Source organism: Schistosoma mansoni, chromosome 6 (genome assembly GCF_000237925.1).
Source record: "Schistosoma mansoni strain Puerto Rico chromosome 6, complete genome".
Classification (NCBI taxonomy): Eukaryota; Metazoa; Platyhelminthes; class Trematoda; order Strigeidida; family Schistosomatidae; genus Schistosoma; species Schistosoma mansoni.
In genome coordinates, this window is record NC_031500.1 from 5,441,437 (window position 1) to 5,464,382 (window position 22,946).

At 33.1% G+C, this 22,946-nt stretch overlaps 1 protein-coding gene across 1 annotated transcript in view; it reads left to right on the forward strand.

The window, feature by feature from the left end:
• Window positions 1-20,065, forward strand: part of Smp_030780 (putative ubiquitination factor E4a) — a gene marked incomplete at its 3' end in the record, with an annotated part of 41,471 nt that extends 21,406 nt beyond the window's left edge. Inside the window, exons 11-18 of the mRNA XM_018798046.1 lie at window positions 1,215-1,417; window positions 3,481-3,892; window positions 8,063-8,229; window positions 9,693-9,879; window positions 12,306-12,453; window positions 14,203-14,375; window positions 16,994-17,151; window positions 19,912-20,065. Of these exons, the coding sequence (XP_018653026.1) occupies window positions 1,215-1,417; window positions 3,481-3,892; window positions 8,063-8,229; window positions 9,693-9,879; window positions 12,306-12,453; window positions 14,203-14,375; window positions 16,994-17,151; window positions 19,912-20,065 (1,602 nt within the window). The remainder of the gene's footprint in view (window positions 1-1,214; window positions 1,418-3,480; window positions 3,893-8,062; window positions 8,230-9,692; window positions 9,880-12,305; window positions 12,454-14,202; window positions 14,376-16,993; window positions 17,152-19,911) is intronic.
• Window positions 20,066-22,946: the final 2,881 nt, after the last annotated feature.

Below are 22,946 nucleotides of genomic sequence, written 5' to 3' on the forward strand. Positions count from 1 at the left end.
AGCTAACAATAAAATTCAGGACACGCTTTTCATCTAGTTCGTTACTCGTTAACTAGATGTGCTGAGGTCCCACTGTCACTATTCACGTTGATACTTAAATCCGTATCTTTCATTCCAAACACTAATGCATTTCCACATACTTACTAACTTGCGACAAAATTGTACATTCAGCTAAGGAGTTCTGAATAAGACAAAATGTCAGTCTTTAATTTCACTATTAGTTACTGTCCAGTTTAAGTAAAAACTTGTTACTAAATATCAATATCAGTGCAACCCATTCAGGATTTATATATCCTAATAGAGAGTGTTCAATCGCAATAACAAACATCAACACCGATAAAATACAAATCTTTGCGGACAAAAATCACTTTATTCCATACAATAGGATCCAATTGAGTGTTCGGTCAACAAAACGCAAAATATTGGTAGATATGTTGTTTTACTTACACAGTTCTCAGTTCATTTGTATTTCATTGTTTTAAATGATCAACAACAGATGAAAAGAATTATAATATTCACTGAGATAAATTCGCCTCAGCTTTCTATAAGTTTATCATTTATTTATTTATTTGAACACGTAAACACTGGTACAAAGGGACACCAAATACATCTGCGCCACATAATAACAATGAAGCCAATAGTGATTATCATTGATTTGTATGAGGATTGTGATATTACCTGGGTGCCCAAACCGAAGCAGGTGGTTTTCTTAGGGGGCCACACCCGGAACCTTTGACCTAAAGGTTTGATCTACAACTCAGTGGAGCAACGTTAGGAGATGCAGTCCCATGGTGGTCGGTGACCAACAATAAGCTCATACTTTATTTGTTCCTTCAGTATCCTGGAGCCCATGTGCACCATTGGTTTGGAATTAGGGTTTTCCAACTCCCCTAGGTGGACTTTCCGTGTCCACCAACCCGGTTAAAGCGCAGGACATTCGCTTCTCTTCCAATTTTTTCAACAACAATCTTCAAAACATTGTTCCGTAATTAAAATAAATATTAAATTTGAAGAAGTATTATAATATTACATTTGTACACGCAGTTCAACGTAACGTTTTCTTTTTTCAATTGAATATAATTTTTAAGATGATAATTACGAATAATAAATAGCGAAAATACAATAACAGTTTTCAACACCGTCATCGGTTTTTCTTCTTTATTATCTTTACCTTTGAAATGTTTTCTACGTTCCTCTCTTTCTCTCTTAATTAGTCTGTTGAAGTGTCGTCAATTCCATTGGAACCATTGTTAGAATTCAGCATAATATTTATGAGTCATACAGGATTATTAACTAATCCACACTTAAGAGCTCGTCTTGCTGAAGTTCTTGAATCATTGGTACCACAACGTGATGATGAAGCTTGGAATACAAATACTAGTGGTTCTGGTTTATTGAATTCATTGAATTTGTCTTTGTAAGTATAAAGTTTCTTTTTGTTTGGAGGGAGATTGCTTTTTCTTTTCCTATCTTTCTCAGTTTTCACCATTGTTTTCACGGTTGATGAAATTAATCGGTTGGTATTGATAAATATACCAAAATATTGGTGTATGTTCTATGTAAGTACAATGTAGTAGTATACTATGGCCAATTACACTTCATGGTTGACACGTGCGCTCGCGATGATTAGCTTTTTGTAAGCTTAAACTTTTACTGCATTTACGAAAAGCTGTGTTATTAGTGAATTCCTCCGTATTCATAATATATATTTGGTCTTTAAACGATACAAGGAAGAATAACATGTAAAAAATGGGCAGGAGGAATGTAGATTTCAAGTTCATGGTGGAATTTCGGAGAGCGAAATTCGTGTAATAGAACTAGTACATATCTCCATATAGTATCGTGATAACTAAATATTTTCATATTTATTTTGCCCTAGTGGTGGTTGTAACTGATAGAAACTGTATTTACCGAAATCGAATTCGTCCTTAAGGAAATATAGTGTTTATGTGACTGACAAATAACTTATTTATGTGTAATACACTTTGTATATGGGCGGAAATGTTTTTATAAAAGGGTAACTTTTCATATTTACGTCATGATGATGGTGTCTCTGTACTTCTATCTTAAGATTTATAGAAATTTTTTCATTCCCACATATACGATACATTGATTTTTAGTTTACGTTTTGCGATTGTGAAATGTAATGTGACATAACTCAGTTAACTGTTTACAGTGTAGTGTGTACATCGTACTTGATACGTGGGTTATAAAATTGTAACTTCTCTAAAAATCTAAACAGATTTATTAGCAAGAAGGGGGCCAACCTGTAACTTATTAGCTGGAGTTCAGTGCTTAAACCATTAAGCCTCGTGAAACATGCACATACTATATTCATCTTTGTGTTGCCTCTTTGAACGTCTTTCTAGTTGAACTTGTCGTCACAATTGTGAATTCAACTTCAACAAAATCGATTTTGCTCAGGCAATAAATGTTTGATATTGTCACATTGGGCACTATTCAGTGAACGATCTGTGTAAAAATCAATATTATTGAGCATTGGATTGCGTGAGAAATTTGTCATGCACAGTGGATTCTATTTCGTACAACTTACAAGCTGTACGCTTCACTACTCTTGTAAAATTCAAGCTTAGTTGTACATTTCTTCCCAGTCTAAATACTTGGTATCAAGATATAAGATTAATGGGTTACGAACCAGAAGGTAATAAATAAATAATATATCTGTAATATCCCAATGAGTAGAAAAACGGAACTATTTAAACTTGGATCAATTTTAATTTGCTTATTTATTCTCCGAAGAAGTGGCTTACACTGAGTCACAAAACGTCAGAAAATCTAATTTTTCTACTCATTGGGATATTACAGACATACTATTTATTTATAACAATGTATCCAATGCTCAATTTATTCGAAATTATCGATTAAAATCTTGATAATGATACTTACGAACCAGAAAGATGTTCTAGGTTTAAAAAGACATTTTTATGCAAAAACATTATAGAGCTTTGTGTGCGTGTTGTAGATTGATGCCGCATATTTGAGTTGTCTCTTTAGAAGTTTCTCCATCCTATTGCATTCCGTGTAACACATCATAGCTCACAGCGTTCAGATATATGTATGTATAATGCAAATCCTGAATGACAATTCAAACCAGTGAAGTTTTATTTTCAACAGTTCCTTTCTCTGGATCTCTACAGTTGAAATAATTATTTTCATTAAGATTTGAATAGACAAAGAAAAATATTTTAACTCTGGAACATCAAAAAACCATCTGGAACAAATTTAAGTGCATATTTACTGTGAGATAATTTATGCTGATACATGAGATGAGTCTTCTAAACGACTCAGTTTCTGAATCATGAAACCAAAGTTTGGGACTAAAGGATCTAATGTTGAAAGTTGATTTCTGTTTAACAGATTTAAGATTATTACTTTTGATATGATTCCTCTTTAAGTACATGTTATATTTAAGTAATTCGACTAGTTATTTCCTCACTGTTTTGCTTTTTTTTGTCTTAGCCATAGACGTGAACAACTTATGAATCGAGATCCAGAAATCACAAATGATCCTATATTGAGTAATGCTGTCAGAGCATTGCTTACAGCATTTGTCTCTATAGAATTATCACCTGGTACTGGAGTTGTTGGTAGTGCTGGTAGTGCAGCTGATGCAGCGATAGCTGCTTCTTCATCATCTACATCACAAAATTCTTCATCACATCAACCTGGTTCCCACTTAAACAGTAGTGATAGTCAAACAGATATTGGTAATAATAGTAGTAGTACTAGTAGTAGTAACAATGGTGGCAACTCTGCAACGGACACTCAAACTGCTGCTGTTGGATTTGAAGAAAAATTTCATTATCGACGTCCAATGTATGCTTGTTTAAGATATTGGTACGGTAAACCATTATATGATGTACAGTTTAAGGTAAGGAATGAAAAGTATCATATTATTAAAAATTGCGTACACAGATAATTTAGTTGGGGTTTATTCATAATGTTTTCAGTCTTCAATAAGTGTGTTATATCCAGCATTTTCGAGAAGTTACCGTTAAGTTCTATAAATCAGTACTGCATATCAAAGTCCTGTATCTGGAGTTATCTACAATTCACTGCTATCAGCACGTCAGCTTAGCACAGACCAACTAGTTGTATGAAAAAACAAAAATATATTCTGAAATTGATTGAAATAAAATATCTAGAGAAAATTGCACTCTAATGTACAGTAATTATCCGTTAAATGAACTCAAAGACAACTGAAGTTGTTGAATACAGCATTGTGATTGAATATTGAAAGCGTTGCGGACAACCTCAGGCATTTTTTAATAAAAATAAAGAGAATTAAGCGAAGGATTTTTTCTTTTCAACGAAATCATTTACTTAAGTTGTACATTCGTATTCATAGTTATGGGAAATATATGTACAGCTCTCTTCAGAATTATCAACCGTACTGCGTAAATCTTAGGTGATATAATAATGTAGAGTAGTTTCTTGGCTTCTTGTAAAAGTATGTTTATACTTTTGAACTAATAATTCACATTGGATTGTATCTTTATTTTTATAATCACTTTTTCTGTCTCTGGTATCTACATTTCTTGGCTGAAAGAAAATAATTGTTTTAATTCAAATACATGCAGTTACATTTTTTTTTATCTCCATCGTATTAAAACTACGGAAAACTGGGGCGGCCAAACCAAAACGTGGCATCAGTCCTTGAAGTCACTAACTTCGAGTCTGAACCATGTTGATAGATGAAGACTACTTGGTTGGGGTCCACGTGACTATCGTAACCAATGGTTGGAGACTGTGGGTGACATGGCTCAGAATCGATCACAATGGCGTAGGTGTATACACTCTTTATCTTCCCTTAAACCTTGAGATTAAAATCGCTTCATATATGCCTTCCTGTACTACATCCTTATATACAACCTCTCTTTTATATATTACCGCCTTTGAATTAGTTCAATGAATCCGGTGTTCATCTTGTTGTGCTAACGAGATATGGCAACTTAGATCGATGTATATGTGTGCCTGGTTCTACGTTATAACTGACTGACTGACGGCAGACTGGTACTGAACTGTAGTTTGTATGACACAATGCTAGAGAACAAATGCAATAGATGAGGATTGATTATACACCGGAAATATATCAAAACAATATCTGAATACACCTATATTTTCGTTTGATTTACACTGGTTATTAGTTAGATTTTGAGTAATTTTATGTGAGTAACCCTTGATATTAACTAATTAATAGCTTACTGTACAAACACATATTTACAATATTACATAATTAAACTGTTGTAGCTGACAAATATAACTAATTCACCTGGTTATTAAATTACTCCCTAAGATGTGATTACATGTTATGGATAATCAGACAAAATTAATTTCTTAAATCACTTACACTTTAATCAATATTCAGATTTTACTTATCATCATATCACGTTGCAAGTTCTTGAATTTAGAATGTTTTAACTCATTTAAACCATTCTATGTTGTCAATTTAAAAGCAGATTATTTTGTAAAGATTTTGAAATAGGGATTTTAAACTCTTAAAAACATGATGTTTGACAGTGTTGCAAAGTTTTATTATCTAGGTTTTGGTTTTATTAATCATTATATAATGATTAAGTCATCGTACCTGAACTATCTATCACTGGCCTCTAAATGCCCTGGTACGGCCGAGAGCGAGGAGAGTTCGCTCCCCCTCTCGGAATGCTCTCGCATGGCCACGCGTATATAGCCTCTGCCGGGGGTGTTTACGAAAATGAGAGGATGAAAAGCGAATGTCCAGTGCTTTAACCGGGTTGGTGGACACGGAAAGTCCACCTAGGGGAGTTGGAAAACCGTGATTCCAAGGCCTAAATAAAAAAATATCTATCACTGATACTATGAAATTAATACTTCTTTTTTTAAAAAAAATTTCACATAACTTCTGCTAAATAAATTCTGGGAAGTGGTATCATTAAATTTAAAAGAAGAATTTGTTTACAATAGCGTTTCTAACATATAAACCTAGTATCATACTATGTAAACTTTGAGCATATTGCATCTGAACTATTATACCGATTGTTTGTCTATTAATGTTATTTTTATATTTTTTTCTTTTCTCAATTAGTAAAGTTGATGACTTCTTTTCATAACTCACCTTGAATTGTTTAATCTTCATAGAAGTTAGAGTGTTTATGGAATTAATTTTTACTACAGACTACAATCACTTTAAGAAAAAGTCAGGAAACACTGGTCAGTTGTTTTTCTTTTGTTCAAGAATCCTTAGTAGTCCACTTCTATGAAGCCACACAGAATCATATTTACGGTCTTTAGGTCCGAAAGTGAACAAAATTGATTTTAAATATTAAGCCTCAATCCATTGAACCACGTTCCTCACTTCAGTCACTTAGTATTTTACGACGTTTTTACATTGCCAATCTTAATATCTACCTCATTATTGATAGGGTTAGACCCCACCAATCATTTGAACATTAGGACTCCTTGTGAAAAAGTTGTTCATTAGCCGCCGTAGTTAAGGGTCCTGGGCTTAAACCCCTGTGGTGTTATTTATCTACAATACTGCTCAAGAGTCACAAACTATGGTGAAAACAGTTGTCCTTTGCTTTCTGGTTTTTTTATGGCTTATGACTCATTACAGTCCGTCATTATTATTTTTGAATTAGTTCTTCATATGTTGAACAATTTGATTCATTGGTCAAGTTATATATATATATATATATATATATATATATATAGAAAGAGAGAGGTCAAGTGCGTTTCATCCCTTCAAAATGGCGAAAATTCTCTGTTTAAGTTTCTAGGTATCATTCTTCAAAACTATGGAGTTTCAGATATATAGAGGAATATAGTCTAAGTAAAATCAAAACAACGATCTTAGCAGAAGAAGAATACGAATTCATTTATTCCGTTGATTGTCCTCGATTTCTTTACAACCTAGAAGTAATAGTATTATTGTGGAACAGCATACCTACGTCATAACATAATGTCATTAATTGTTTGATTCAGTGTTATATATATAGGAATCCTGAAGTTATTCTATTTAAACTTCACCATGGTTTCGCCAATATATATTCACTTTTTTCTTCATATCCCTGTTTAGTTTTTCATTTATTCCCTACATATCTGTCCACTTTTATTCACATTTTTGGTTAGTGTGTTTATCATTTATTGACTTTTTCTTCATGAGCTATGCAAAAACGTTAACTAATTCCAGTCCTTACGTAAAGCTGTACTTGATTGTGTCTGTTTATCTGATTTAAATTAGGTTATTTTCGGTTCATTTTTCACACGATTAGTACTTTTATTATTACTGTTATTATTTTGTTTTTAGGTAAAAATTCTCTCATCTTGTGTTTATTTGGTATTTTTCTTTTACCACATAGTTCGCTAAAGATGTATCTATCTCAAAACAGTTTCATTTAGAGTATCAAACTTGTTATTTTTGGTATGTCGTATTATGTTTCCTAACCGTTTCCAAGTCCTCGGTAATTTTCTACTCTTGAACCATGAAAAAGATGTGTTGTTTATGAACCTTCGTCTGTTTATAAGATTGTGTGTAGCCTCACAACTGTAAGCTTCTAAAACACTTACTAAAATTTGTAACAAATTCGGTAATTATCCAATTAGGATACTTAATCTGTAACCTATCATTATCTAAAATTATTTTAGAATTTTCTGAATGACCGATTAGTCCTTTTTTTCAATATTCTCCTGGCTTTTAACTACTTTTTCTTGGAATTATCAGGTGACTTCTAATGTTTTTTTCAAAGAAATAAGTAGATCCGATTTTAATATCTGTCCGATAAACTATAATCATTTTATGACCACTGAGTTGTTTTCTTCTTACGCGGTAATATCTATTTTGTCTTCTCTTTTAAGATTACTGTATTTTACTCTACTGAGGGTATTGTTCGATACACGAAGAATAAAGTTTCACATTTGATTTATTCACATATATGTTAGTATAGTTGTTAGGCTCCCTTAGACTGTATGCAACTGATTGCAATAAATTAATATGTTACTACCCATTAGTTTAATATCTGTCTGTCTAACTATTTGTACATTGTTTTTTTAAAACATTAAGCGTTTAGAAAATGAAGCTTTAGCGCATATCGATGATGTGAATCCTCCGTTATTTCTACAATTTTTATCACTTTTGGTGAATGATGCTATCTTTTTGTTAGATGAAGCCCTTAGTTTATTAGCCCAACTTAAACAAACTGAACGTGAAAGAGATAAATGTGGTGGGAGGTAAGCTTTTTTGATATGAATTACATAATCATATAAGCCAATATTAAATTCATGAGATTATAACCCATTATGCGTATGTGATTTGATATGACGTGAATCGCGAGTAAAATTTTATGGATATGAAACAAATTAAAATCCCTTATTTCAGTTCAATTAGATAAGGTTTTATTAGTTTAGTGTAACAGTTGACAAGACAATATGTTATTTGCAAAAGTAATCGAATGATATCCACTGCCATAAGGATTAGATTACTCCCCAGTAAGTAATTCTGCAGCAAACACGTAAGTAGGTGTTAGAAAGCGAACCGTTCAATATTTTAATAGTTTAATAAATGCTGCCATCGATACTAGAATCACATCAATCAAAGATTAATCAATAAAACCAATGTTTAAAGGTAACCGAAAAAAACATGTTCGAAAGAAATTTAACTGTTATGAAAATCTGACATTCATTGTGGAACTATATCTTTCTGGATGTATACATAAATTGAAACTATAACTAAATACTTGAGAGTTGAAATAATCTTTATCTCTTATAAAGGGTAGCTTCTCTCATGATCATTTTAATTTTCTATATGTTAGTGATGTTCAACGATTCCAAATAATATTGATGTTCATCAAATTTGTAAAGTATTAGAGTTAGTAAAAGTGTTCATGTGTTTAGAAACCCACGATCCTATTACACAACATCAACCATAAATAGATATGTGGATAGCCTAATAACTTCGTTTTTCAACATACCCTTAATCATAACGTCTAGCTTAGTCTGATGACAAATTGTTACCCTATGTGGATACTTTTAATAGGTTCTTAATCGGTTGTATCAATTTCGTAATGAACCGGCTCTTAATACGATTTGTGATTGTTTGTGCTGGTAATCGGTGGCATTCTACTCAGCCTATTGCTGCCTACCAATAATTATGTTCAATAATCCAAAGTCTATTTGCAAGTCGTAGAACTTTCCAGTTACTGTTGTCGGAGTTAAACCTTGTGAATCCTACATGTTTGGTTCGTCGTACTGCATAATCACTCTATTCCAAAAGGATCTGGACGAAATCATTGACCATTTGGCATTTCTCAAGAATTGTTTGTATCCTCAGATTCCATAGTATGATTTTTGTGAAAAGTGGTGGCTGATGGAGTCTATACATGTCAAAAGCGAAACAATAATCAGCGATTGAACTGAATGATCATCTAGTTTTTTCCAAAAGTTTATTGGATTTAGGGTTGTACAGTTTGACCTTGACTCAGTCGTTCTACTGGTTGAGCGTTCTCTCCGAGACTCGATGATTCAGGGTTCAGTCTTCGTTGGCATCTAGGGTATGAGCTGTTGAAGAGTCATATACTAGAACGAAACATTCCGATGGTCCTTGGCTTTCAGTTATACTCTAATTAAGACCAATCTATGATAAGTGCAGTGTGTTTGTATATTTATACTTTATCATCATTTTCTTGTTATATTAGATTATCATCTTCTTCAGACGAAGCATTGTTTGCACATACAGGTCGTTTAGCACGACATCATATTATGCTTGGATTAGACACTATTGCTACATTACGTCGAGTGATCACTTTATGTTCACAATTAATTACACATCCAATATTGGTTGATCGAGTGGCTTGTATGCTAAATTATTTCTTGACAAGACTTGTAAGTTAAACTCGTGACGATGATGGTAATGATTATTTTTTATTTCTTGTTTATCCATATTTTTTGTTTTATTTCTAACTGATCACATTTATTGGGTAAATAGATAAACAAAGTTATTATGATGTTGTATATAGACCTATGTTTTGATCGGTCAGTGAAATAGACATAGTTTAAATAAGGCAACAGAAAATTATAGAATATTAAAGAATAAATTAAGTTGGTAATAACGTGATATAATGGATTTTTATTGTATTTATGATAGGAATTAATAATTGTTGTATCCATGTGTCCTATCCGTTATGTTTGGGATATTACTGGTTTTGTTTGACTATCAGGAGTTATTGCAATATCTGCGGCACGAAGCAGAAAGCACAAAAGACCAGTGCAGTCAGAATTTATTGATTCTCTAAAAACACGTCTCTAAACAATTCCCATAAATTATGTCATCATTAGACTAACAGCCAATTTGTACTCAGAATTATATCTCATAGGGAACTGTGCAGAGTTACGGTAAAAACATACTGAATATTAAATTCATTTAGTATTGTTTGTTTGAATCTTCCCATTGATGTTTAGGACTGCAACTGGTCAGTCTCTAATTGGCATATGTGCATACTGTGCGTGTTGCCTTGATATAGCCTATCTATCTTTACTTACAATACTGAATATTGTTCACCTGAATCGATACGGAGAAAATAAGTTTCACAGTGAACGAAAATTCACACTTGTCATATTGAACGAAGTTTACATTAATTTGATGTAAGAAATGTAGACACTAAAACGTCACACTGAATAAAGTTCACACCTGTCACCCTGGGAGAAATAATGAATCGATACAAAGAGTATTGATCTGAATAATGTCATCTTTTCACCCCGTCATATCCGTATTTTTTATGGTTTTTTTATTACAAATGGTTAGGGCTGTACAAGTAGAGAATTCTTTTGGTTATTGAAAAGAGATTGTTAAGTTTTTCTGTTAGTTTTCTGAAACAGTAATGCTGGACAATTGTGTTCAATGGGTGGAGAGTGAATTGCACAACTTTATCAACAAAAACAGTAAACTAACAGATGATAAAGGTAGTTCAAACCTCCTTCCACCTATTTCGGTTTAGATAATCGAATAGTATCACTACCTCTCATACTTAAAGTGTGTCTTGAAGTCAAGTATTCTAATATGTACCTGGTTAATGAATTGAATAAATATGTTATGAGAGACTATAGTTGTCTCTCAACCATTGCTCGTCATGATTGCGAGATTGAGAGAGATTCGACCATACATTTCTTAAAACTAATTAGATGATTTTTATTTGAAGAGTATTAACTATATAGTGAAAGATAAACCACTTGATAAGAATCCAATCCATCTATTAAACTGATTTTCGCTATACCATATTCTTACTTTGGTTCTCTAACTTTTACACCATTTGTCCCTTCAAGATTCTGGACCTCATGCGCACCATTGGTTCGGAATCAGGGTTTTCCAACTTCCCTAGATGGATTCCCATATCCACCAATATGGTTAAAGCATCGGACATTTTCTTTTCGTCCTCTCGATTTCGTAAACAACATTAATGCCGCGAGAAGGCAGTGAGTAGGACATCCCTGGCAGTGTTGTATATACATGACCATGTGAGAGAATTTCGAGAGGGAGAGCAAACTCTCCCCACCCTCGACCGTACCAGGGCATTTAAGGGCCATTTATATCTTAGGTTGTACTCTTATTTGCTTAATTTATCAGTTCGTTTTTGTAATGATTTATTTTCTAGCCTTACTTTAGTGTTTATTAATAATGAGGTATACCTGAACAACAATTACCTCGACACACATTGCTGACTAGTGTTGGGGATGGCTTGAAGAAAGTTAGGGGCGGCCAAACCAAATCGTGGCATCAGTCCTTGGAGCCACTAACTTCTAGTCTGAGCCATGTTGATAGATGCAGACTCTTTGGTTGGGGTCCACGTGACTATCGTAACCAATGTTTGGAGACTGTGGGTGACATGGCTCAGAATCGATCATAATGGCGTAGGTGTATACACTCTCTGTCTTCCCTTAAACTATGAGGTTAAAATTGCTGTATATCTTTCTCTCTACCAAGTGATTCTTTCTTCCTGTATTTTATCATTATACACAATCTTCCTTAAATATATTACTACTATTGAAGTAACTACTTCTACGAATTTGGTGTTCATCTTGTTGTGCTAATGAGGTGCAGCAACTTGGACCGACGCATATATGTGCCTGGTCCTACGTTGTAGCTGACTGACTTATTAGTAACATGTTGAAGTCTTAAACTATCATCCACTTGATAAATATCCTGCCTAATTATTACGTTGTATTAATGTGATTCTTATGGATGAACAATAATTCCTTTCCATATTCTTTTAGTAAATAAATATAAATGTATATTCTTTCATTTCATATAATAGGTAGGACCAAAACAACGTGATCTAAATGTACGTGATAAAGCTGCTTATGGTTTTAAACCAGATATTATGGTACTAGAAATTTCTGCAATATACCAGATATTAGCTCGTGGATCTGATTCAGCAGTTGAAACGGATGCTGAAACAATCGGTAAATTAATTATTGATTTTATTTTATTGGGGTATTTTTAGAAAAGTATAATTGTCTGCTATCTTCTCTCATTCAAGATTATTATTCTAACTAAAGCCATTTCGATGTTTGTTTTACCTATTCCTAGTTAAATGCTCCAATTTCTACTCCATGTTTATGTGTGTCCACACAAATGTAGACTGATAAAATTAATAGAATGTAATTTATTAGTCTATGAGATGTTATGGCCTATGTTAAATGATTATTATTGTTTCCTCCTACATAAATAAACGTAATTACATAATATGTCTTCCAAATTGCTATTTTTAGTCTCTTTCAAAATAACACTGACTTTCTTCTGTATATGACAACTCTATTCATGATGATAAAAACAAATGGATTTAAAAACTATCTGACTTGTTCAGCGATTTACAGAATTCAATAAGTATTAGTTTGTTATCCATCATGTTATAATACATTGAACTCTGTTAAATAAGTAATATATTAGGCTGCGTTTTTATATTACAGTTGGATGAAACTTTAAACATGATACTACTCAAATGAATTTTCTTTAAATTATTCTTTATATCTAATCATCGTCTGTTTTTAGTTTTTAATTATATCAAAGAAAGCAAAGTCTTCCCATTACACATTCTACAAATGTATAAAAGAAATTTATTGTTGAATATATACCGGTTCTTATAATCAACTCTAAATATTCCATCCTTTTTTTAAGTTCAGTATAACGTTCATATCTAAGATTAGTTTCGAATGATCTAATTGTTATCATAACTAATTTAAGTTGACACTTTTATATAGTATATTGCGGTCTTTGTTTTTTATTCTATTTCAATCCTACACTTGTATATTTCCGATTAGCTAAGAAAGAAATATATTCAATCTTTTTTTAATAATGATTGTCAATTATATGATACATTTATTAAGAGTATATTAGTTTTCACTTGCAATTTTCTCTCTCGTCAAAGTCATCCTTTTCTAAACTTGGTTAGTATAATGAATAGAGGAAAATTGATCTGCAAAACTCTGGTGTAATTTAAGTAAGATATATATCAATTAATATAATGAAATATTTACTTATCAACAGTATTTTATGTGAGCATGAAGCAATAATTCAAAGTATATAAGATGGCGTGAAGGCTTTAACTATGAAAAACTTTATCTACTTATGTAATTTTCATGTTCATAATCGAAAATTATCTTGATAAGCAAAGATGTCATTAGATTGTACACAACTAGATATCATTGAAGGGGTTTTGTGGAAAGTGGTTTAATTTGTAGGTTGTATTGTTCACAAATTGACTTTAAGACGTTCCTGAAGTTCTAGTGGGAATTGGTGACCAGTGCAGTTTAGACATCTAGAGAGTGAAGCAGTTGTTACCTATAACATTGTATGACCCTCGCTTTGTATTAAAAACGGACGAAAGCGGGAATCATACAATTGGATCTTGACCTAGTGATTCCATTGGTTAGGCTTCTGCCACCATACCTGAAGGTCCTGTGTTCTATCCATGATGCGGTCATGGATCCTCACTCCTGCAGGGTCCTTAATTGGAACGAAATGGCTGTCCAGTGCTCCCTTGTCTTCAGTGGTACACTTATTGAAATCAGTCTGTGGCAAATACAACTAATATGATCATTTGTTCTCCTGATCGATGTTTTATGATACTAGATTCTATTTTCCCTAAACCATTCCTCTTGATTTCTTGCTCTCTGATAAATTATCTTTGAATGCTTCCTCACCATCATCAGCAACATCCTCTCCTTCGTTGCCGTCATCATCGGAATCATTTCGTAGAGCTGTTGTCAGTGATGAAAGATCATTTACACCAGATTTGTTAGATCAAGCTTGTCGTGTATTAGATCGAATTGCTGCACCAATAGATTTATGCAATAAATTCGCTGAAGCTGTTCGCCTAATTAAAGTATGTCTACGAATTATTATTTATGTATAATTCCCTTTGTATATGTGTTGTCGATAAATCGTAAGTCCGTTCTAGTCATTTATCTGTCTGTATGACTAAGAGAATTAAAATCAACTTATTCTTTGTTGTAACACAATAATTTGACTAGTTATCTTAATGATGTGAATTCAGTAGCACAGTTTGTGTGGATGAAATGTTATAGTGAATGCAAAACTTTATCTTAGTTGATTTATGTTTATTAGTGGGTTATAGCACCATTATTTACAAGACGTTTATTTATGACTTCAATAAAGACAAAACATTTGTCAATGACTGTAGTTTTAAATGTTTTCCGAACTAACGTTATTACTTCATCGAAGAATAAATAGTTTTTGAGATACATAATGTTGTTATGTCCTCATGCCTTGATAATTATATCACATGATGCGATCGCCAATCGGAGACACCTACTTATACGATCAGACTAATGACACATAAATTAGTACGAGCAGTCCAGAGTCAATTCTGAGTCTTTGTTGGTCTACCGAGATAGTAGCTTCTCTCCAAACCCAACCTGTTTAGTCCAGAAGACCAATATCAGCCTCCGTTATACGAATCATATGTTTCAGACATACTGGGTTTATTTACGAGCAAACCAGACCGCATCATACCACAAAATAGAAAATAACAAATATGTAAGATCAAGCCTGAAAGTGTCTGTAATTGTGAGATACTGTCACTAATAAATTGGGAATATCTTAAGAATAGTAAATCGTATGATAATAGTCAATAGGTCAGACGAAAGCGTATGATGAAAGGAATACGAATATATATATATATATATATATTTGTTGAAAATGTAAATCAGATTTTCATTTATATCCATCCACTTATTAGATGCATATATGTGTTCATACTATAAACTTACAATTAAAACATAACTAGTGGAGTAGAGTGGCTCAGTGACTAAAGCATTCAATTCTCATCGATTAAGGTACAAGTTCATTTCATGCTTCAATTATACTTTGGTTTTGAGCAACCTAGTAATATCATTAATATTTACGCTTAGAATGTGACTTAAAGCCAAATATATAAATATGTATCTGATAAATGTGTTAATAGAAAAGTAATCACAATATTTATTCATGTCAAATTTCTTTACTTTACATTACAATTATTTATGATACTGTTATATTGATTGCCTGCGTGCGTGTCCTGTTTATATATGAGTGATAAGACCGCCAATCAGAGAGCAGCGAATTATCGATTGGGACAGTTACACACGAAAACCGTACGAGCAGTCTAGAGTGAGTATCGGCCCTTCTTCCTGCCTAGCCCAGCCAGTTAAGTCCAAAACACCAATAACAGCCTCTGCAATATGAATCATTATTCTCAAACATACTGGGTTTATATACCAAACAGACTGACCCAATCGTACCATAAAATAGAAAATAACGTTTGTACAAGATTTGGCGGAGGAACAGTAATCAATAGACTGGGGATAACTCAAGAATTGTAAATCGTATAATAATAGCTCATAGGTCAAAATAAAGCTCATAATAAGAGGGACACGAATATGGATACTTTAGTTACTTAACAATTATACAGTAGGAAGCATACATATCACATTGGTCCATAAATAGTCCTCAAAGTTACCATTCATGATTCTCCATGGGATATAACAGATACTTTAATTCTATAATGATTTATCATCAAGTTTGTATTCCTATTGTTCTTGTCTAATTCGTCTAATATGAATTTTCAAACCTTTTTACCTTATCATTTTCAATTAATTGCTTTTCAACTATTCTGTAATTCTAAATGAACAATTCTTTAGTTCATATTAAAATTGATAGCCAGTAAATTTGATTTGTTTCTGATCCAGTCAATATCCATATGTTATACATTGAGCATCAATCTGTTTCTATTTATCTTCCCTACTTAAAACTAAATTCAACGTGTGTATCGATCGATGATTTATAGGAATGAGTGACTATCTCATTTTGTTTATCCATCCAATGATCGCTACTACTCTTACTAGTACCATAGCAAACGGTTCACTTGTTCATCACTCTCTTACTATAATAGAAGAGCATAACAAGCAATACAAGTTAAAGAATGCATGAATAACTATTTCCATCATATCCCTCCATCTTACATTCAACGATGAACACGTGTATTTCAAGATAGTTTCTTACTTAGACCATAAGTTTTAAAGTGTTAACATTGCCCTTAACTTTGAAGTACACCTTTAAATGTAAATAGACAGTAGAGAAAAAGTGCATGTCAGTAATTTCTTTAAACTTGAAAGTCGGATATAAATTGTTCAACAAATTGTACATTTTCTTACTAATTCACATTATTATAACACAAGTCACGTGATTTATGTCGATTTTATTATTATTATTGAACTTGTATATAAATATAGAACTATGGTGAAAAACTTATTTTAAAAATTTCCTTGTTTTTTTCTCCTCCAAATATCTAACCGGAAATTTCTGCCTCACTGATATCTTCTATGCAAGCATTTGCGTTGAAGTTTTCTAATGATTATCTGAAATTTAGCATAAGATTTGATGAAGCCAAAACATACGTTAGATTTAACATCTGGTCAATTTTTCTTTCTGTTGTATGATTAGGCTGAAAATGTAATAAAAACTAATGAAGAACTAGATGTAGATGATGCACCAGATGAATTTATTGATCCAATTATGGGTTGTTTAATGGAGGATCCTGTGAAGTTGCCTACATCGGGTCATATAGTTGATCGTAAAACTATATATCGTCATCTGTTAAAGTATGTTTCATTTAATGAGAACTTATATACTTATCTTTTTGTAATCAAATATAGGTATACGTTTTACCAGTTACTTTTCCTGTAGGATTATATTAACAAATAATCAGTGCATGTTTTACAAAATCTTTTCTCAACGATATTCTCTAACGAAGGAATATGATAAAAATTAGTGTAAAAGAAAGATTTCTAATTAAAGCTGAATGTTGATTGGGATTCAGATCCAGGACGTGGATTTCGTCCTATTTAAGACTTGTCGGTTGGATGTACTTTTATGTCAGTGTTGGTGTTTTTATTGAGACTCGAACTCTGCGCTGACAAAATACAGAGACGTGAGAAATAAAAAAATGTTGGTTGTTTTTACTGAGGGAATTTAAACGCATACTTATCGTTGTACAGTGCAATAATGCTGGATTCGGTTATGTAAAAAAACCCTACTTGGTTCTTACAACTTAAAACCTAATGTCAAATATCATGTAAATATTCGTTTTTAGAAGTTGGTTAATAGTTATCGTGAAGTCCCTGAATACTTAAAGATTGCTAACCATCGTAGTGATATTTTCATGATTTTGTAACTAGATAATGGTGAAATTTTCACATCACTAGCTGACATAATTTTTAAAAATCTGGAAATACTGGACATCTGTTTTGTTTGCATACGGTATGAGACAAATATCACTAATAGCAGTAAGCGATATTTTCGTAATATCACAAATTATCTGGAGATGAGACTGCAAACCATCGGGATGCTAACTCTATTTTAAAGGTCAAGCATTCGCTGTGAGACCTTAAGGCCCTAAATTCCATCCCTGGTGTGTTCGTGAGTTCACACTCCTGAGCAGTAGTCTCATACTAGGATGAAATAACTGTCCAGTGTTTATTGTTCATTGTTAACGCTTTTTTAAAATGCATGTTAGTGAGTGGGGTACAACATTTAGCAAATTAGTTAAAACTATTCTAAAGTCTAAAGAAAACGAACAAACAAAAATCCACTCGGATTAGAAAATAAGTAGTGACTTAAATCAATTAGGTTGTTAATGTATATGAAAGGTTCGTAAAATATAATATAATGCGCAATTGGAAGTATTAAAATAAAGAATTATCGCTCTGTAGTTTTTTTTATCAAATAGAAGTTATGCACTACTGCTACGGTGTGCACAAGATATTTATTTAAGCACATAAATATTGGTACAAAGGGGCACCAGGTATATATGCGCCGCACAAATCTCATTTGATTTGTGTGAGAGCTGTAATACTGCCCAGGTGCCTAGACCGAAGCAGGCGATTTTCTTATAAGGCCACAACCGGGGCCTTTGACCTAAAGATCTGATCCACAAGGCAGTGGAGCAACGTTAGGAGATGCAGTCCCATGGTAGCCGGTGACCAACGACTGGTTCATACGCCATTTGTTCCCTCATGATACTGGGGTCCATGTACACCATTGGTTTGGAATCAGGGTTTTCCAACTCCCCTAGATGAACTTTCCGTGTCCACCAACCCGTTTAAAGCACCGGACATTTGCTTTTCGTCCTCTCAATTTCATAAACAACACCGCCGTCACGAGAAGGCAGTGAGTAGGACTTCTGTGGCAGAGGCTATATACGCGTTTCCATGTGAGAGCATTTCAAGAGGGAGAGCGGACTCTCCCCACTCGGTCGTACTAGGGCGACGGTGTGCACGTCGATCAATATTTTCACAGTGTAAAATTGTGGTTCACTTGACTACTCAGCTTTATTACAGCATAAATTTAAATCCTACTCAACTTATTATGATATGTAAAGCCCCAGGTCTCTTCGAATCCGTCTGCTTTGTAGTTGAACACAATGAGAGTTATGAAATTGATATATTGGTTTTATAGATATGAGAGGTTGAGAGTTTTGATTCTTTGTATAACACAATGTGCTCTAAAGAAAAAGTGTGTACAATTCCCCAGTATTTTTGTTACATTTTAAAATAACTAAAAATGGCCTAATTTCGAAGTAGTATAGCCTCGCGTATTCTGCTTTTCGTGCTTGAAATCCCAAAGAGTACTACTAAGTAATTGCTTTCATTAAATAATTGTTTGGAGAAGAGTTGAGATTAGCTTGTGCTTTAACAACTAGGTCATCATTTTATACACCTTTGACCAACCTGGAAATTCGCACTAACGAACGCGACTTGGCCAAACATTCCATGACTTCATGGACTAATGCCACTTCTTGCTTTGGCCATTCCTAACATTCTCCCGACCTACTTCTACACCAGCAAATATCATGTGTTGAGGCGTGGCAACTTAAATTGTTGAAAGTATGTGCCAGGGTCTACGTTACTTATATCTAAGTGACTGATATAGCTTTGGTTTATTTGTGTCATCGAAATAATTTTTAGTATTTTCTGGTTTCAAAGAGTAAGCATCGAACGACTGCTACCTTCAGTGTCATAGTCGATTCCTGTCAACCACAAAACATCAACCGTGATATTATCACATCAATTAAACTGGTGCTACTTACATCGCAACTGCTCATCGGTAGGGTTTGATCAGCACACTAGGGACTAGACAACGTAACATTGATTACACAATCAATAATGAACTAGTATATGTATATCTAAAAATTTTATCAATATCAACTCTTTGAAGTTTATATCACGGATCGACCTTTACAGTTTCCCGGTTTTCAGTGGTTGTCTTACTAAACTCAGTTTGTGATACAAATTGCAAAGTTGAACAACTTGCATCAATCCCCTTACACTGAAAAACATTCATTTTATTTATTTTTAATTTAGTGATTCTACTGATCCATTTAGTAGACAACCATTAACAATGTCTCAAGTTGAACCACAAGAAAATTTACGTTCAGCTGTTCGTAAATGGATTGATGAACGTCGAGCGCAAAGGTTATCAAAGAATACTCAGGGTAATGAACAAAAGTCTTCTTAACTTATACATAATATATACATTTCTATGTTGAACAGCACCTTATTATTTATTCTTATTATTACTTAAATCTATAGTTTAACAAACAAATAAATGAAGTGAAAACACAATTTTTGTATGGAACATACAACTTTATGCGTATAGAGATGTTTATGGTCTGGTCTCTTCATACTCTTATTGATGATATTGTCTAAACTCAATCCTTTTTTCCATTCACTTAATTATTTTTTCAGTGATATCTTTGAAATAATAACAATATAAAATAGTAATAACGGTAACCATACTAATAAATATGTGAATTTGTAGAAGAAGAAGAAAAAAAAGAGAAAATAGATGATGTATAAAAAGGTAAGAAATAACAAAAACAAAAAAATGTGATTGTATTATGTAAGTTTTATTATATGCCATTACACAAGGTTTGATGAGTTGAAATTGAAAATTTGGTGGAAGCATTTGGCAGCTTTTAACTACTACTGGATTGTATCTCTGGCTCTTAAAACTAAATATACGAATTTCCGATTGGTAATTGAATTGGATTTGTATTATTTATACTTTCCATGGAATAGTTCAATATATTCAATATACAAATATAAAATTAAGTTTCTTTGTGATTGCATTTTGATAGGTAACAACACTAAACAACTTCCTGTATATGTTGTATATACTTTTATCACTAGCTTTCAATGGTATAAGTGAGTAAGTAAGTTCAATCGCATACATTCAACTCCAGATTGAGCAAATTCAAGTTTATGACAAATATTCAAAGCTTACTTAATCAAAGTAAGAATGCCTTAGCACTGATTACTGTAAAGAATAAACAAAGAAAACTCTTTCTTAACGTTAAGCAATCCGACGATACTTGATTATCTTTGATAGATATACAACGCAATCACTAATCGACATGAAGTTGTTAAGAGTTTCTAATTGGAAAGAAACTTTTGAACGAAGAATTATTTCCATAGCGTGAAACCATTGTTTTATTTAAATAATTTGTTGTTCATACATATATTTGAATAATAACCACTCCGTTAACAATTTCGATTACTTAATAATAAACTGATGCCAATTCGCTTCATCAGTTAACTGTCCTCCATTTATTATCATTAATTTCATCATACCACTGATAAGTGATGAAACAATTTATTCTATTGTAGTAGTGTGTGGTAAATCCACCCAATATAGATTTTATTTATTTAAACACATAGACATCGGTACAAAGAGGCACCAAATAGATGTGCGCCACACACACACCGCTTGGAAGCCTAAACCGAAACAGGTACTCTTCTTAGGAGGCCACACCCAGAACGTTTGACCTAAATGTCTAATCCACAAGGCAATGGGGCAACGTTAGGAGGTGCAGTCCCATGGTAGCTGGTGACTAACAATAGGTTCATACTTCATTTGTTCCCTCAGTATCCTGAAACACATGTGCACCATTGATTTGGAATCAGGGTTTTCCAACTTTCTTAAATGTATTCTCCACATCCACCAACCCGGTTAAAGCGCCGAACATTCCCTTTTCGTCTTCTCGACTCCATAAACAACACCCCACCTCGAGAAAGCAGTGAGTAGGAATTCCGTGGCAGTGGCTGTATACGCGTGGCTATGTGAAAGAATTTTGAGGGGAAGAGTGGACTCTCCCCACCCTCAGTCGTACCAGGGCATTTAGGGCACCCAATATAAACAAAAATAATGATTCTATACAAAAACGTTTCTCATCTAGTTGTTGAATCATATTACCTTGTAATACGAATTAGTTATCTATTAATCGATCAGTATTTTATAATGCACTTATCGAGGCACAGGATATGTTTCTTATCGCTGAAGGTCATACTTTGTCTATAAAGTTCTGTAGAAAAATCACGCGGTATAAGTTCCAAGTGCAACAGTTGTATGAACTTTACGCATAAACAAATAAAATATCTGTAAAGTAAAGAATAAAGATATACTGTTGTTGAACGTTAGTCAACATATGACTTTTGAGTTTTAGGACATTTATTCCAGTTGGTTGTATATTGACTAGAGGTTGTAGCAGTTCATTATGATGTTTTAAAAAATACGATCTACAGCCTTTTATAAATACTTATTCCGTTGGTTTCAGCAAAAAAGGTTGATTTTATGATGAGAAAGTAAATGTGCTTACATTCTATCAACAGCTTTCACAACCAATGTATTCTAGAAGAAATGTTAATCATCTAATTAACTTGTAAGGTTTTCTAGTCAGTAATGCGTAAACACTAGACATTGCTTTTATCGAGACGTTCAGCACCATTAGTTCTTATACTGATATTCCTTCCCCGTTTTTTTTAAGCTCTTCAAGATGCACATGAGAAAGAGGTATGACTTTGTTCTCAAAGTTGGTATACATGAAATTCGTAGTGTTAGATGTTGCTACTTCGAAAATAAGTAATCATAGAGAATAGGACCATAAACCATTGAGTGATGACCAAGTGGTCTAAAGAGTATGGGCTCACTATAGCACTTGAAGATTCCGGGTCCAACCCTTTGTGGAGTACTGGATACCGACTGCTAAAGAGTTTCGTACTCTAATAAAACGGTTATCCAATGCTTCCTGTTTTTCAATAGTTGTCCAACTAAGATCAGTACACACAATAGTAATATCAAGGCGTTTGTACAGGACCATGACAACTTCCAACTAGTAACTTACCAAGTGTTATATAAGAATCACAATAAATATTAGTCAGAGAATAAATGGTTATAGTAGCTTTGCAACGTGATTGTTAATAAACAGACTTTCGGAAAATGCACAAAAGTTTACATGAAATGTTTATGATTTCACGTACAAGCAAGGCCTGTCAACTAGTTCATCAAATGGATTGACACTATAGTTTCATTGGTATAAGGACTTAATTTTTAAATATTT